The sequence below is a fragment of the Chenopodium album genome, chromosome 21 (assembly GCF_948465745.1).
Source record: "Chenopodium album chromosome 21, dcCheAlbu1.1, whole genome shotgun sequence".
NCBI lineage: Eukaryota > Viridiplantae > Streptophyta > Magnoliopsida > Caryophyllales > Amaranthaceae > Chenopodium > Chenopodium album.
Window position 1 is genome coordinate 30,059,008 of NC_137854.1, and position 18,682 is coordinate 30,077,689.

Here is an 18,682-nt window from a genome sequence, read left to right on the forward strand (position 1 = left end):
TGTAATCTAGCTAAAACTTTTCATGCTTTTAAGCTTTCTCACGTACTTAGAGTAGGAATACGCCTGCTCATCATGGGACACGCACACACATAATTGTTCGAAACTTGTATGTCTTAACTCTTTCCCACAAGGTCTTCTGGATCGACTTAGCGGAACTTGACATGAAATAAAATCCCTGCTAACGTCCCCTCAAAAAAAAAAAAAAACCTATTACATACCTAACTGTGCATGAGATGTATAAATCACACGACATAATTGAAATAAATTATTTTCGTAATGATTGCTTCAAAATCCTACACACACAAATTTTCACATAAAATTCGAAGTACTTGGATTTCATACATTTTATAACAAGTAAGCCATTCAAAATTCTAAATAGAGAAATACAATGGTTTTGACAATTTGTTATTGTTGTAGACTTGATTGACATAACACATATATCACCCACTTTATCTCCTAATATTACTCTTTACCCCTCAATTTTACATCACACCTTGGCACCCATGAACCATCTCTCTCTCTCTCTTTGTGCCTGATTTTGTTTTCTTTTGCACTTTTTTCCCCTTTAATTCTTTCACATTTCTAAGGAAATTGTTGTGAATGTGGGTTCTAATAATTGCACAAATTTTGGTTAAACGTCATTACTTTGAAATTTGAAGAAATGGGAAAGAAGAAGGAAATCATTCAATTAGATCGAGAGTCTGTAATTCCTGTTATCAAACCCAAGTTGATTGATGGTCTAACGCAACACATTGGTAATGTTATTGTTTTTAATATGATTTTTCATTTTGTAGTTACTTTCTTGTTGGATTTATTTTAAAATAACAAGAATTATGTATCTTTTCAAAAGAAAACTATACTTTGTGGTGGAGTTATGCTGAAAATATAATGATTTTTGTAAGTTTAGTTTATGTTAGACTTAGACATGTCACATGTTGACAATTTAAGTTGCTTCATTTAATGTTGTGATTTTGATTTTTTTGTAAAACATAGGTTGTAGGGTTAATTTTCCACTTTTTCCATGATTATAAAATTATCCTAGTTAAATATATTGCAAAAGAGTAATTATTTTGTTAAATAATAGCTAGTGATGATGCATAATATATCTTTCATATGTTTTGGCAGAAAGTAGGGAAGAAAAGGAGGAATTTTTAACATTTTGTAAGAGAGTTGAATACACAATTCGAGCTTGGTATCTTGTACAATTTGAAGAGATGATGGTAATTTTATGGCTTAATGCAATTAAGTTACATATAATTCTTATTTAAGATAATTTTGGTTGAAAATCCTGATGAATCTATTTTGGATGTAATCTTAGCAACTATTTACCCTTTTTGAACCTGTTGTTGGAGCTCGTAAATTAGAAGAGCGTAATCTTTCCGAAGACAAAATTGATGAACTTGAGCAAAAGTTTCTTGTTCTTTTATTTCAGGTACCATCTTACTAATTACTGATATTTTCCTTATCTACTAAATTCATGCACTTGAATTGTGAAATTTTCCCATGGAGGCGGATGCACAATGCTCCGCGCATCCGTTTTTTTTTTTAAAAAAAAGGCGGAATGAACATTTAGCTGTTCAGTAATGAACATATAGTTGTTTTGTAAAGAACATATAGCTATTTTTATTTTTAAGAAAAAAACATCCAACTTTATGTTTTATATATAAATATAAAGAACATTCGTAATATTAATAAAGAATATGGTAATTAGAGGTGATCAACTTTGGTCTGGCTCGTCCCGATCCGTCCCAAAAATAGGACGGATTTTGGCAAGCCTAAAAATGCATTTAAGGTTAAAAATCCAAACTCGGCCCGAATAGAACCTTAAAAGCCCACTACATTTCCCGGGTTAAATTTGGGCACGAGATATTATGTTAAGGCGTGGCCTCGCCTAACCCGAATTTTTGATCACCTCTAATGATAATATAATGTAATGAACATTATTTTTATTCAACCACCATAATCTAAAGACAAGATTAAAAGAACATTTTAAAATAAACAATTAACAATATGTCACAAATAAAAGTACATTGTATTGACATCTAAAGAACATGAAGATAAAGAACATTATTTAACATCATGTTACGTTCTTTACAATTAAATAACATGTCTATTTCACTTTAATTGATTGTTCTTTATATTTATACACAAATGTTCTTAACAATTCTATAACATGATATTTTAAATTTAAACTATTTACATTTCTATACAATGTTCTTTCCGTTTTTTTTTTATTATTGGAAAGGATACACCATGTGGATCGTGAATCCACATGCAGGAACCGTGCATTGCTTGAATTGTGAAAAATTAATAATGTGTCTATGTAGCAAGTTTTTTTTATTTTTTTTTTTATTTTTTATCAGAATGCCAAAAATTTCATTAAGTAAAAGTCATACAACATCTAAATTAGACATTCGACGTTAACAAATACATAAGATATTGAATCAAATAAAATTTTCCTTCATAAACACTACGATCGTTTAGTAGATCTTGCACCGTGGAACATCTTACATCTCCCGCTGACATCGCTAGAAAATATAGCCTTATTTGAGAGAAAATCTAACGATCTTTTGTAGCCGTGAGGATGTTTTCCTTTTAATTTATCTGTTTGAATTCGAAAACTTGATAACTTTTTCACCAACGAAATAATTTCACGACAATCCATTTGATCTAATATCATGGATTCAAAACTAAGTAATTTCTCCCCCGAAAAGAGGAAATAAACCTTATCTTTTGAAGGAGGTCGAAACACCCTTATCTTTTGAAGGAGATAGGAAAATCTTTCTTCTGAGGGAGAAAAGTTCCTCCTAAAAGGAAGAAGCATTATCATAAAACCTAAAAAAACTTTAAATAAACAAGGATTGGGATTTCTACCAGTCAAAACCGATAAAAGCCACTTCAAAATTCAACAATGGAGGCTAGGGTTTTGGAAAGAGTTGGAGGAAACAGGAGAGTCTATGTAGCAAGTTTAATTTGCTAAAAGAGAGACTTTATCGATCACAAATATAACGGATTGCACAAAGGCCTTATTTACAACATTAAAAGAAATTAAGTTACATATGCAATGGTTAAAATTGTTAGCAACATTTTTATCTTAAACTATTTGTTGTGCCTCCAAATGAGTTAAATAAGGAAGAATTGAACAAAAAACATAAAAAATAATGATAGAAAATTTACTTTTATTATTTTATTTTAAAGATCTAGAAGTGCACAGTTATTATTATTCCTCAAACTTTTCTTTTGATAAAAGCACATGCTTGATGAGCAAAAGAACATAACATTATATTTAATTTTTTTTTAAAAAATCATTTCTACTCATGTTCATTAAATGCCATTTGAAAATTGAGTAATTTCATTAAAAATGAGTAGTTTGTCCCATTTTATTATTATTATTATTATTATTATTATTATTATTATTATTATTATTATGTTTCATAAATATTTTAATATGTATTTTTTATATATATAAATTTAGAGCCTCTTCAGCTGAACTAAACTGATTGGAGCTTATCTGAACTGAACTATACTGAACTGAACTGATTGGAGCTGAACTACACTGAATTGGACTGAACTGAGTAGTGCTGAAATGAATACTTTAAATAGTTCAGTTTAGTTCAGCTCAAATAAGTTAAGTTAAGTTAAGTTAAGTTAAGTTTAGCTCAGTTCAGTAAATCAGAGCTTGGTTCACCTTATTTTTTTTATCTAATCTGATCTGCTCTGGTTTGATCTGGTCTGGTCTGATCTGGTCTGATTTGATTGTCTAATTTGACCAAACGTTGACCTTATGTACTGTAATCTATAAGAAAAAATATACTATCTCCGTTTCATAAAATAACAAAACGGAAACTACACATTATGTGCAACAAACTAAAAGTTACCTCTTTTAGTAAATTTTTTTTTGTGTTAAATTACCACCATACCCTTACTAAAGTTTACTTAGCTTCAATAAACAACATATTAACTCTTTAACCCAAATTAATTTATCCCTAATTAAAACCCTAACTCACATTCTCTCTCCTCCCTCACAACCATATCCACCACCAACACCACCAATTTTTCTCTCTCCTCCCTCTCAACCACCACCAGCACCATCCCTATCCTCTTTTCTCTCTCTTCTCTCACCGCACCACCACCACTCAGATCCACCGCACCACCACCACCACTCACATCCACCGCACCGTCTTTTCTATCTCTTCTCTCGTGGTTAGGGCGCAATTTAGATCATGGTGGCGATATGGGGTTGCGATTCTTGACGGTGGTGAGGTAGGGTTTCAATTTGATGATGGTGGTGAGGTAGGTCGAGTTTCAATTACCCTCGATTGTCGCGCGACCCTCGCACTCGTGACAGTCACCGATTTCTCCAACTCCAGTTCGCCGCTGCTTTCACCATTTTCAAAGTTGTCGTCGTACGATTTGGTTGGATTTGGGGGTCGTGTGATTGGGTTGGATTTAGGGGTCTGCGATTTGGTTGCGTTTTGGTGGTCGACGATTTGGTTGGGTGGGTTCGTTGGTGGTGGTAAGTGGGGGTTTTGGTTCTTTAGTGGTGAGTTGGGGTTTTGGTTCGTTGGTGGTTGGGTGGGTTTTTAGTGGTGGTGCGAGTTGGTTGGATGGTTTTGATGGTGGTGGTGCGAGTTGATTAGTGGTGGTGCGAGTTGATTAGTGGTGGTGGTGGGACTTCGTTCGTTGGTGGTCTGGTTTTGATGGTGGCGGTGTGAGTTGGCTGGCTGGGTTTTGGGTGGTTGTGGTGGAGTTGTTTTCTCTCTCATCTAATTAATCACATGCCCTTTTGTTTTCTAATCTTTGCTTAAGAAATTTTGCCTTGGGAATTGTGCAAGCCCCTTTGTTGCAGATTTTATGAAACGGAGGTAGTATATATCAAGTGGGATCTTGTTAGATTCGTGATAATGTGTAATTTATTAATATGTAATTTTCATAATTTTTCTCATCACGAAATTAAAGATATTTAGCGATTAAAGCCGCACATAAAATGATGTTCTGATCTGACTGATTTGAACTTATTTTTTATAATATAAATAAAAATAAGGTGAACTAAACAAGGCCTAAGTCACTTTATTTTTGTAATTTTAAATATACAAATTTTTAATGAAAAATTGTAACACTAAAAATAATTGTACACACTTATATCAAGTAGATGCCGGTTCCTTTCCTCAAAAAAAAAAAAAAAAAAAAAAGTAGATGCCGGTTCCTAAACAATTGACTGCTTTCAACCCAAGCTTTTTTTTTTTTTTTTTTTAATCTTTTTATTGGAAAGAAAAACTAAAATTACACTCCTTTTCTGACAGCGTGCATTTTCTACTTTTGTCTTTCAAGATGATGAACAAAAGCAATTTTAAGATAGTAACAAATCAAGAGATAGAAGTTGCTGCATCTGGGAAATATTGTCTAAATCTTCCAATCAAGGTCGATGATACTAAGGTATGTCATGCTTCATGTTCTCATTATTATTCATAGATCTTTTTCCGTTATATTGTTTAAGAACAGTTGAAATTACATTATTAGATGCATATGAAATATAATTTTGACATTTTGTTATTCATATCCTAGTTGCATAAAATAATATGTAGCATTGAATTTATTTTACAAGGATGATATGTAAATTATATTAAAATATTCGATCAATTCCACAAATTTACAAAAGGCTTAACTATTTTTGTAAGCCAAGTATGATGATTAGTTTGATTGATTTCTTCTATTCATTTTTCAATATTTTGTTTTTTATTATTTATTTTATTTAACCAATTGATCATAATATTTACATAATTTTCAATTATATATGTAGCTTGATTCAACACTTCTAAGGAGATATTTTACCAAGCATCGTCAAGATCACCTTCCTTACTTTGCCGACCAGGTACATGTCATAAACGACTTTTCCCTCTTAATTGTGAACTTTCTAATTTATTGGATAATTATCCCTTTCACGTTTTGGTTTGTTATTATTTGGAGTGGAGGATGAGCTTATACTACCTCCGTTACATATTAGTTGCAACTTTGGGCAATATTTGTGAGTGATAAAATATTCCAAAGTTGCAACTAATATGTAATGGAGGTTGTATGTTATTTTCTCATAGTAAATGATTGAATATAGCTAGGAAGGTCCTCAATTTTCATTTCTTTTATGTGTCCTACACATGTAGACCTGCCAATCCTTACCCGACCTGAACGTCCCGACCCGACCACGAATGTCTTGACCTGCAACCCGAAATCATTGACCCGAAAATGACTCGACCCTGAACGAACCCAACCCGAACCGAAATGGAGTTGACCCGAATGTGACCCAATGCTCAAAATGACCCGACCCGAATGATCCATCCCGAAATTAACCCAAACTTGACCAGACCCGAATCTCGAATCGACCAGACCCGATTTTGACCTGAATTGACCCGACCCAAAGTGACATGACCCAAAATGACTTAGGGTGAAATGGTTAATTACTTAGTTTAGGACTCTTTCTTTCCTAATAAGTAACAGCTACTCACTTTTTTTTTTTTTTTTTTATTAGTATTTTTTATTTTCACAATACTACTTTAATATTCTAACTATTTTTTGTAAGTGAATTTATTTTGGTGAGCCGACACAAACTTGGCTCGACCCGACCTGTCCCAACCCTAATTGACTCAATCCGAAATTGACCCGAAAATTGGTCCTAAAAATTGACCCAACCTGAACTGACTCGACCCAAAATGACTCGACCCGAACTGAACTTGACCCGACCCGAACTACTGACTCGAATATGGCCCAAATCGATCCGACTCGACCCATACCCAACCCGAATATTTGCTGACCCGATCTGACTCGACCCAAACCCAACCCGAATATTTGCCGACCCCAAATTGACCCGAACGACCCGTTTGCCAGGGATATGCATAGGTCAATCCTTCTTTAAAACGATCATGTGTACTATTAAAGGATGTATGCATTGTACTTACAAAAATAGATTGAAAAAGATGCTTGTTGTTCTCATGATGCTTTCATTTTGTATAAGAGGGAGAATAAAAATTATTGCATGGGTTGGCATAGTGTGACAATAATAATTTGACAAAGGGAACTTGTTATGTATGACTTGGTTTTTTTCACCTAGTGTTAGGGGTGTTTCTAACTTGATTATAAAAAATAAATAACCATTAATTTGTTCAAAATAATAATGTAAATCAATAGATTTCATTTGACTTTAAGAGGTGTTTGGATAGCCTAGGCTAAAAGGAAAGACATCAGAAAAGATATTCCTATTGTAAATAAAAGGTAGAGTTACATATAAGTTAGGCCATGTTCTCTTACGTTGAAATTCAATTCTGCTCAGCTACTAATTTCCTTCTCTTAACAAATATTCATTTCAGCTCAGCTGAATTTAGTCAATGAGAACAGGCTAAATGACATGTAAATTTTAATGCTTCATATCATGATGTCTAATTTCCTATAGATTGTAATGAGTAGAATTTTTGTTACCTTTTGGAAAATCATTTAGTTCAATCAACTTAATGCAGTATATAATTTTTCGGCGTGGTTTTGGATTGGATCAAATGACAGCGTACTTTATTCAATGGAAAATCGATGCCCTTATTTCACGTATTGTGCAAGGCTTCTTAAGATTGACTGGGTAAGTCAAGTTATTAATAAATGAATTATTATTGTTGAATTAAATTTTCTACCTCATTCTCATCTAACTTGAGCATGTAAGTATAAGTTGAAGTAAATTATTTTTCTAATAATAAGAAATTAATTAAATAAAATAAGGTGCGAGTTATAAGGGCTATATTGATGATAAGTAGCTAGACCTGATTATATAGACCTTGCCTAATATACCCAAATCAATCTAAATTTAAATTAGATGACATAAACTAATTTAAATCATGTTCATATAGGAAATTTCGATGGCCCAAAACTAACCCAACATGAATAAACCAAACTAACTTTTGATTTAACTTGCTAAAATTTATTTGTTTTCTATAATAAGCTAAACTTTTGATTAGTTCATAACTAATATGACTTGAACGGAGTCATCGCCATACAAAAGTCTCCACAATTGAATATGACCTATATTTAAATAGACATGACTTGAAATGTAAGTCTCTTTATCCAATTATATATGAGTGAAACATCTCATTTTGCACCTTATTTTTCTATTGTAGTGTTCAACATCTTCTTTTTACTTTTCCTCCTCAAAATTTAACTAACCCTAATGCTTAACACCCCCCCCCCCCCCACACACACACACATCTCTCTTCTCTAATGTGCAAACCCTATATCTCAAGAAGCTTCACAATAAACTTTGAATCTAGTCCTTTGTTAATCTAGGGAATAATTGAAGTCGAATTAGGCGAGGTTAAAATCCTTTGTTAAATATACAAATTTATTTATTAATGTCAATTTATTGGTTTTCATTTTATAATTATCAAATAACAAATGTATAATCTTGATTTTTAATTGTAGCATGTCATCACCACACAAACTGTTGAAGAGTTATAACTGTGGACACATAAAAAAACCAAGAAATTAAATAAAGCCTAAGGCCTGCAATTGATGCACCCTTTTCATATACATATGCACATATACATATACATATGCACATGTATACATATATACATATACATATGCACATATATACATGTACATACACATATGTATATATACAATATACAATATACACATACATATACATATATATATATACACATATACACACATATATATATATATATATATATATATATATATATATATATATATATATATATATATATATATATATATATATATATATATATATATATATATATATATATATATATATATATATAAAGAAAAAAAAGGTGGTTTTTAAAGGTCATGTGTTGGGCATGCGGCTTTTAGTGGCTAGAAAAATAAAATTCAATAACCATAATCCGATTAGGAAAAATTGACAAAAATAATCCCAACTTTGCTTTATCCGCCCAAAATTATCCCAACTTTGGATTATTTTTTAATAATCCGAACTTTGATATGAATTTACTTTCAACGGTCCCAAGTGACCCATTACCTATTGAGATGGTAATTTTTTTTTTTTAAAAAATGTAATTTACACATGTCACAGCATTATTGATAAAAAATATGTTATTAGTACTAATTTTTTTGAGGTAGATCATTAGTATTAATTAACAATTAACTAATTATTTTAAACGTAACTATTTAAAAAATAAATTTTAAGAAAAACCACCACCAGCCACCCTCCCTACCCTTCACCACCGCCGTCATCCGCCCCAACTCAGCCTTTCCTTAGATTGTTCCTATCGGCGTCCCATTTCCCCGCTGCAACCCCAACCCTCCCTTTTCCCGCAAACGCATTTTGCAACCAATTAATCCCCACTCACAAGTTGCAAATTAAACCCCTTTTGCAACCACGAAATCGGAAAAAGGGTGGAAGTTTGGGTAACTCAGGGTCGCGGCTCGCAAGAAGGGTGAGGGTTTGCAATCTTCGCAGTTAGGGTTGATGTAGTTGGCAAGGGTAAGGGTTTTGAATGGGTTCTATGGTTGGTGAAATGGATTCGAGGTAGAAAAAGGGTGTCGAAAAAGATGGTAATGTAGCCGGTGCGGGAAGGAGACCGGTGAGGGTGGAGGTGGACTGGGCCGCTAGACGGTGGCATAGGCTGGGCGACCTGGCTGGCTGAACGGTGGCATGGGCTGGGTGGGTAAGGTCGTAAGGTGGTTTACTGGTGAGTTTTTGTTTTCAGTTTTCTGTTTTTTTAAAAATTAAAAACCAAAAACAGGAAACAGAAAAAAGGTGTTTCCACTTTTCTGTTGCCAGTTTTCAATATTATCATGATTTTAATAAGTCTAAATAATTTTTGATTCATTATGTGACATATATAATATACTTTTAAAAAACAAAAAACCAAAAAACAAAAAACCACAGCGATGCCAAACGAACCCTAAGTTAATTAATTTGTTTATTTTTTTAAAAAAAATTCTTTTTTTGTTGTTTTATTTTTAATTTTTTTACCAATCATATGCTTACACGTGTCAAATAACTTATTATAACAAGTTAAATAACCGGTTGAGACCGTTAGAAGCAAATCAATATCAAAGTACGGATTATTAAAAAATAATCCAAAGTTGGGATTATTTTGAGCGAATGAGGCAAAGTTGGGATTATTCTTGTCAATTTTTCCATCCGATTAAAGGTACCTCTTTACAACCTAATTGGGGTATAGGATTCTTTCTTACCACTTTTTTTGTATATATATATTTGTTATTTTTATAAGGACCTTTATCACAAATTTGACCACCTAAAAGGACCTTTATGATAAAATTTCCTACTATTAATTAGGTACCTCCTCGCTATGCTTTGTTGTTTGTTGTTTTACTTTTATTTAGCATAATGCTTATTTGCATTATTCTATCAACATTTCAAGCATGTTACGCTATTTTTGAGTGTTTATGGCGCAGTCTGAAAAAGTTCTTCTCAAGAAAGAGACGAATAAGGCACATGAGAAATCAAGAAAGACAAGAAGAATCTGATGATGATGACGATGATGATGGCGATGAACACGACCTATTTATTGAAAGGATCCGTATTCAAAATATGAATCTCAGGTAAATATATAGAAAATTTGCCGTGAATAAATGTAACCTTTCAGCCGTATTCCATAAATAGAACAACCTTTCGTTATTTCAAAATATTACCACCTTTCACATGGTTCTTCTATACACGGAACGTGACATCATGTTGGTAATATCAGTGACAAGTGTCACAATATCATTGGTTAAATTTTTTTTAACAAATTTGATTTTATAAAATTTTTAAAAGAATAAAAAAAAAGGTTAATTTTTTTTAAAAAAAACAAAAAAAGAAAAAAAAACTAAAACCCTACCCAGCCTCCTCCCCCTTTCACCAAAAATCACTACCCCCACTAGACCACCCTTGTCCCCCCCCCTTCGTCCTAATGTCCGACTCCCCCTTCCCTTCCCCATTTTCAGGGCCCCCATCCCGAATGCAACCTCCCCGAAACCCTAACCTATCGGAAACAACAAAGCCACCTCCCCAAAACCCTAATCAATCAGAAATTATGGTTGCATGAAAGGGAGGGGGGAGGAAAGTGGAAAGGGAAGAGGGATGAAGTCGGAAAGGGGAAGGGGAGGGAGGTCCGAAATTAGAAAGGGGAAGGGGAAGGGTGGCTGAAATTGGAAAAGGGGAAGGGGAATCGGAAAAGGGGAAGGGGAAGGGGAAGGGAGAGGGTAGAAAATGAAAAAGGAAAGGGGACGGGGGCCGAAATTGGAAAGGGAAAAGAGAGGGGTGGCCGAAAACGGAAAGGGGTAGGGGAGGGTGGTTTTCAATGGGCGGTGGTCTTGTGGGGGAGGTGGTATGATTTGGTGGAGTTGGAGGTTGGCTGACGCGATGTGAGGGGTCTGGAGTCTCGACCGAAGGTTGGTTAGGGGGAAAGGGTGGTGGCTAGAGGGAGGGGTTTTTTCAAAAAAAAATTTTTGGTTTTTTTTTAATAAAAATTGAAGTTATCTAATTTTTTTTTAATTCAAAGTCATTGTTATTAAAGAAAAATGTTTTTAAAAAATCTTGACCAATCAAAATGTGACACGTGTCAATTGTAACCTGTAAAACGAAAGGTTGTCTATTTATGGAAGTTTCGAGTCTGAGGGACTATTGCCGTAGAATCTATTAATAGCATTCAAGGTTAAACATGACTCTTGACTCGGCTGAAAGCAAGGTTGTATTATTCACGGCACATTTTCCAAACGTATGTACTCTCTTATTTATTTTTTACTTACAATACATTAGTAAATTATATTCTTTTCACTAACAAACTACAAAAGTTTATTGCATACAAGCAAGTAATATCCATGCTTTTATTTTTATCCTATAATGCATATACTTTGGGAAGTTTTTTTTACTAATTAATTTAGTACTATTAATTGCAACTTTTTTTTTTGACGGGAAAAAAAAAAAATTAAGTTGAATTATAATTGCAACTATTAATTGCAACTTGATCAAGAGACTTGTCAAAATTTGACAATCCTCTTGGTCAATGTTTCAAAAAAAACAAAAACAAAAAAAGGATGGGGAGGGGGGGGGGGGGTGTGGGGGGAGAATTATATTCAAAAAATAATCTTGCATCTTGATTCCATGCTTATGTAAGAAAAGTATTTGTGCAGCTAACTTTGTGTGCATTATAACTTAAGTTACTAAAATCTAAATAGACAAGTAAATGTTTATTTCACTATATTTTTTTTTTTGGTGAAAATGTTTATTTCACTATATAAACAATGTCAACGACAAATTGATAGCAAATATTACTAGCTAGGACGGCTAATAAGATGGTGAATTATATGTTTTGATAACATCATTACTCCGTAATTATTATTTGCCTCTTTATTATTTTAGACTAGTAGTGATGAAGCTAAATAATGTAATATTGTTCTTATATTGATATTGATGTTATATTCAATAATCTTTTAAATATTGGTTACATACTTTACCTTATTGCTTACAGCTAACTTCTTTCATATCGCATATTTGCTGTATTGAGTTTTTAACTTCTTCTTTTACTCAGCATTTGCAACTTACTTAGTGAAACAACAATTCAAGAGCCAACCTTTGAGAAGATTATTATAGTATATCGGTAATTTTCTCTAGATTCTTATTATATTTTAACTTACATTTTAATCAAAGGTATAAATTGTGATTGGATGCTTTTTATGTACAATGACTTGTTAGAGCAAGTTTGTTTTTCTCTATTATTATGGATATAATTGTGGTCAAACCAATTAATTAAATATCAAATTAAAAGGATATACTACCTCTGTTTCATATTATTTGCAACAATTAGACATACTTTATAATCTTATGACATGATCGATTTTAACAATTAAAAACCTATTTATAAACTACAAATAATATTTTCTTTGACATCTTATATGAAACCTAGCAGTTTGCGTTCGGATGAGGAAGATAGTAGAGCAATATATGTAAAGCACTTCAAACACATTCCCATGGCTGATATGGAAATAGTTCTTGTATGAATCTCTCTCTTTCTCTTAAGCACTTCCTCTTCATGTAAATAATATCATATATTATTTTTGTTACATGTCTTGATGATTGCATTTTTTTCGTAGCCTGAAAAGAAAAATCCTGGATTAACTCCATTTGACTGGGTTAAATTCCTTGTTTCAGCTGCTATTGGACTAGTAAGTACTCCTTAACTTTAAAGTAAATTTAAAATTGCCACAAATGGTTTTGGTGATTGAAGCTTATGATTTAAAATTATTAATTTAAATATATACTCCCTCTGTCCCTAAATTACATTTCTATTTCTCTCTTTTATGTAAAGAATAATTGTCGGAAGTGGGAATGTAACTTAGGGACGTGGGAGTATTAAGTAAAGTTTATTATGGTGTATGTACTACGATAAAAAGCTGCTCACCCAAACAAAATATGTTATAATCACAGGTGACAGTTATAACTCAACTATGCAAGTCAAAAGCTAATATAAAAGTGTTGGCTCCTATATGCTCTGCAGTGATTGGATATTGTGCTAAGATATACTTCACGTTAAGTGCTTCTTTTTCAAAATTTTAATGGACTACATTTCACTTCAATAATTGTCATTCTTAATATGATACTCCCTCTTATCCTTTTTGTTCTTATTTGAAATTTACTCTCAATATAAAAACATACAAAACATAGTCATGTTGGGCCAATCTTATTTGATTTATCTCTATAAATAATTTAAGGAAATTTTGCATTAAACCACCTTTTATAACCCTTTAATTGCAGGAAACCACCTTATAAAATTTTTTTCGCAAAAACACACTTTAATCGTAAAATTTTTTGCAATCACACACCTTATTCCGGAAAATACCCATTGACCTTGTATTTCGGGGTTGACTCGACCATGAGACGCCCTAAAACCGCTGACCCTCCCTTTTCCCCAGCCACCTTAATATTCAATTGTTATATGTTTAGTAATGTAAAATTATACTCCCTCCGTCCCAAAAAGAACGACCCATTTGGGTTGATTACGCGGATATTAAGGAAGTTAAGTAAAAAGAAGTAAAAGTGTATTGGAAAGATAAATTTACATGTGGTTTGTAAAAAATTAGAGAGACAAAGTAATAAAATAACATGGAAAATCAAATTTTTATATGGAGAAGCTAATTTTGCACAAATATTGTTGCAAATTTATGGGTGTTTTAATACAAATGGGTCATTCTTTTTGGGACAAAGTTTTGGCCAAATGGGTCGTTCTTTTTGGGACGGAGGGAGTAGATGTTTATGGTCAAAGTATAGTGTATTGACAAACGAGTACAGTCAAAATAGGAAGAACATTTAGTATAAGAGGGAGTAATAGTTAAAACTTTTGCATTGTGGTTTATTAAACATAGTCTACAAACATTATAAAATGCATGGAATTTGGCATAATTACAGGTTTCAAAAAAATTTGAAAGATTATCAGAGTTTAATCACGAGATCAATGTATGACAAACAATTGGATAGCGGAAGAGGCACTCTACTTCACCTATGTGATGATGTGATTCAACAAGAAGTATGTTATTATTCTAAATGATAATTTATAATTATCTATTTTTTTTGTATATTATCTGTATGTAATGTAATTATAATTGTAGCTTGAACAACTAACATTTGAATATTGTACAAGTTCATTAGCATCAAATAGATTATTTTAGTAAAATTCTTATCCAACCTTTATATAGATGTTTAATTTAAATGCTATGATGTTTGTATAGGTAAAAGAGGTGATTGTTGCATTCTTTGTGTTAATGAATTATGGAAAGTTTACTAGCCAGGTAATAATAATTTATTAGTTTATATTTTTCCATATATTTTTAGAATAATTTGTACAAGATTACTCTGATATGTTGGTAAACTATCCATATGACACTGGTATGTTATATTAACAGGATCTTGACCGAAAGTGTGAGGAGATAATATCAAGTAAATTTAACGAGAATTGTAATTTTGACGTAGATGATGCTATTCACAAGTTAGAGAAATTGGGCATTGTTAATAAGGTGAATTTCATCTCTTCCCTTGCTATTCTGTATATTTATATTATTAATAAGTCTTTAAATCCCTAGGTATCAAAGATCTAAACGTTATGAAATATAAACATAATAACAATAACCAACCATTTTAGGCTTATTCTAGGACTTCAAGCAAAGTTGTAAGTCAGTAAGTTTTAGTCTAGTTTATAACTTTCTTAAGTCTTACCCCGATCTTGTTGTGCTTGATTATATGTTTTAAGGGACTTAACTAGAATAGAAGAGTTGAAAAAATAAATCGTCATAAAATGAGTGAATATGTAAACAAATAACCTTTTTCACTCCTAGAAGACCATACAAAAAAGCCCTCACTAAACATAAATACAATTTTTAAAATATTAAAGAATTTATGCAACCATAATATGACATGACCCGGAGAAACACTTAATAGGATAAAATCTATACTAATATATTAAAAAGGCGTTTATAAAAACGTCAATGTGCCACGTAAACTCCTCCAAATTACACCATCAGCGGCGGATCCACGTTGATGCCCGGCGGATCTAAATTACACTAAAATGAATATAAAAAAAATCATACTCCATGTGTGTTTAAGTAAATGAAATGTTTTGACTTTTTGCAAAATTTATCTAATTCTATTTGACTAATGTTTGTGATTTATGCATAAGAATAAATTTAGTCATGTGGGTACTTATTGGAATCGTCTGAAAGAAAAATTTAATAATATTCAATTGTTATAATTTTTACTATTAAAGATATTTTGAGTCAAAGTTTTATATTAGCATACGTGCACAAGAAAAAATTTACACAAAATTAAGTTTTCCATATAAATTCATGAGAAACTTTAATTTGACGTATACAAAATTTTAAATAAGTAGGTGGAACCGTGGAAAGTTCATATAGTATAATCGATATCGAGAATATAAATTATTTGTAAAAAAAATAACCTTGTCAGTATAAATGTTTAAATTTAATTGTTAATTATTATATGACCACACAACGCATTATACCCAGCGTAGTTTATTTGGCTGATTATATTATGTTACGTTCCAACAACGTTATATTGTTTTTTTTTTTAATTGTCAAGTGCTACCTCTGGTTAGAATTCCTGGATCTGCCAATGTACGCCATGTCACTTTACAAACATTTCATGACGTCATGTCACTTCACAACCGCGAACCACTTATAACAAAATTGACTTTTCAACCATCTAAACCAATTACGTAGTATTAAGCATGTTACAAAAATGAAAAAAGAAATAGATATAACTATAAACCACATATTTAATTATTTTTTTAAAATACACACATTCATTCAAAGAGAAAAAATAAAAAGACATGTAGGTGTTGTACGTACATTGCTATTATTTCATTTCTGTTTATAATTGACAATGACAATTTCAAAATACACTATCCTTATAAAAAAAACTTCAATTGCACAATTGCAAAATACTAAAAAAAAAATTAAATTAAATTTTAAAAAAATTACTCTCATCGTGCAATTACAAAAGTAGCAACCCGGGACAACGACTGGGCTACTCACTAGTTGAATTATTTAAGATATTTTGTATTAAGCTAAATTCAATAGTATTATATGATTTCCCTTTTTTTTTTAATTTTTAATTTTTATTTTATTTTAGAATCACTTAATAGGATAGTTATATTTTCTTCGTTTTTTTAGTTGATATTGTTTAATTTGACACTATTCACACAACACGCTTTGATTCTATTTTGGGGTTTATATATACGATAAGCATATTCATGTAGATCTTGTTTGAATTGTTTCAATGTATACTTTATTAATATCCACTTTTTATAATTTTACAATGTTGATAATTAGAGATATAAATCGTTAAAAACATGCGTTGACATAGAAAAGTATCCACTCAAGAAATAGAGGAGGTATTCAATAGTACTATAAATATTAACTGCTCATGTTCCCCAAATTATCTATCTACATATATAAACAAAAAAAAAAAAAAAAAAAAAAAAAAAAAAAAAAAAAACCATTCGATTGAATTTATGTCAATTTTTTTCAAACACCATTTGAATTTTGAGGTTACCTAAGCCTATTTTAAATTATTTAACACAGGATAAAATTGAACGATATTCATCAGTAGATGTGAAGAAGGCTAATGACATTATTGGCACTACAACTGAGGAAATTGTGACAAATGCAAGTCAAAGTGAGCGATGAAGAAAATGGTTCTTTTTACTTGGATAAAAAGAATAAAAGCAACCATGCAGCAAAGATATACCTACTACCTTGGCGTCAATCTTCAAGCAAGTTTCATCAAGTAGCTTCTCATGATCATTGACAACAAGGATAAAGTAGATCCTCATTAGTGTTGTTGGAATTGTAGAATTACATTGGTATATATGTATTTTTACGGAAAAGGCTACACATACAATGTTTATATGTGGTGGCCCACAAACAGCCCCTTGTTGACAACATTTTGATTAGTTTGCATTTTGGGGTTCACTTTCCCCATCTTGTTTCCCCCTATTTTATCCTTCTCATTTTTTTAATCCATTTTGAAGTGGCATACATACAATGATACGGTACTGATTTACAACCATTATTATATGTGTAGCATCACTTATATTTTATAAAGCACCAAATGAAATGCAAAGAATCGATGGTGATTTACATATATTGTGTTGTAGCCCTTGTAGGTAAAAGCCTCAAAGCTTGGATAAACGTCTAGATACGTTTTGCTTAAAAGTAAAACACCCACATACATTTGTTTACAAACGGCTTGAAAAGACGATTAAATACATTGTACCTTGACTTTTGACCCAAATTTACTCCAAAAATCATGCCTTGATTGATTGCTTCCTATTCTTAGCTCGTCTAATTTTTCTATATAAATGAGGCATGTTTCTCTTTGGATTCATCCAGAAAAATTACTACACTATACATACAATGTTTAGTTTTTTCACTTTCTCTTGATTTGGGTTACAATTGTTACTCTAACCAGTCTTTCAGAGTGCACACAATATACCAGTGATGTGCTAATCTTAGAGGACATTGGTATTCCACATCACAACAATTCATAATCTTCTCATTTGTTTCAAGTAAGATCGTCCCTTTTATTTAATTATGTTTGTGTGTGTTTCTCCTAGCGTGTTTAATTTAAAAGATGAGTTATCTGTTGGTTATTATGGCTTCGAAACATTTTATCCATGATATATTTAATATATATTGAATCTTTGGATTAGAAAAATTAAAAATTCTAGGCTGGTAGTGTTTTAATTGGGATCCGATAACCCGAGAGCCCGAGTCCAAGATCCGTGATGCTGCTATTGTCCAGATGAGAACCTACACAGAGAACAAAGATTAGCTAACCCCAGGGTGATACGGGTGATCCGTGCCATTTATGGCACCTTTAGGCTATGTTTTCTTTATATTTCTATGCTCATTTTTAGTCGTTTGTGTCGTGTTTATAGAGAATAATGCTCGATTGGGTTATTTTGTGTTAGTTTAGAGAAATGCATGCTTCTAATGGTTTTCTTATCATTTTATTCATTTCTCGGCTATTTCTCTCGCTTCTCCGTTTCTTTGTGTTGTTTGTAGGTACGTCGCGGGCTATATGCATGGAAATTGAAAATAGCACCCACTAGCATCAATGTGCACTTTTCGGAATTGAATT

At 32.0% G+C, this 18,682-nt stretch overlaps 1 protein-coding gene across 1 annotated transcript; it reads left to right on the forward strand.

The window, feature by feature from the left end:
* Positions 1-661: 661 nt before the first annotated feature.
* Positions 662-17,608, forward strand: LOC145602510 (uncharacterized). The gene is made up of 15 exons (XM_081658703.1): positions 662-755; positions 1,126-1,220; positions 1,319-1,432; positions 5,332-5,436; positions 5,801-5,872; positions 7,506-7,618; positions 10,444-10,590; positions 12,561-12,629; positions 12,939-13,023; positions 13,123-13,194; positions 13,457-13,557; positions 14,435-14,552; positions 14,755-14,814; positions 14,929-15,039; positions 17,122-17,608. Exons 1-15 carry the CDS (start codon positions 662-664, stop codon positions 17,224-17,226), a joined length of 1,461 nt encoding a protein of 486 aa, XP_081514829.1. The 3' UTR covers positions 17,227-17,608.
* The last annotated feature ends 1,074 nt before the right edge of the window (positions 17,609-18,682 follow it).

Coding starts and splice junctions, on each gene's coding strand:
- LOC145602510 (XM_081658703.1), top strand. CDS start 662: ATGGGAAAGAAGAAGGAAATCATTCAATTAGATCGAGAGTCTGTAATT. Junction 5,437..5,800: donor TCAAGGTCGATGATACTAAG/GTATGTCATGCT, acceptor TTATATATGTAG/CTTGATTCAACACTTCTAAG. Junction 13,024..13,122: donor CTGATATGGAAATAGTTCTT/GTATGAATCTCT, acceptor TTTTTTTCGTAG/CCTGAAAAGAAAAATCCTGG.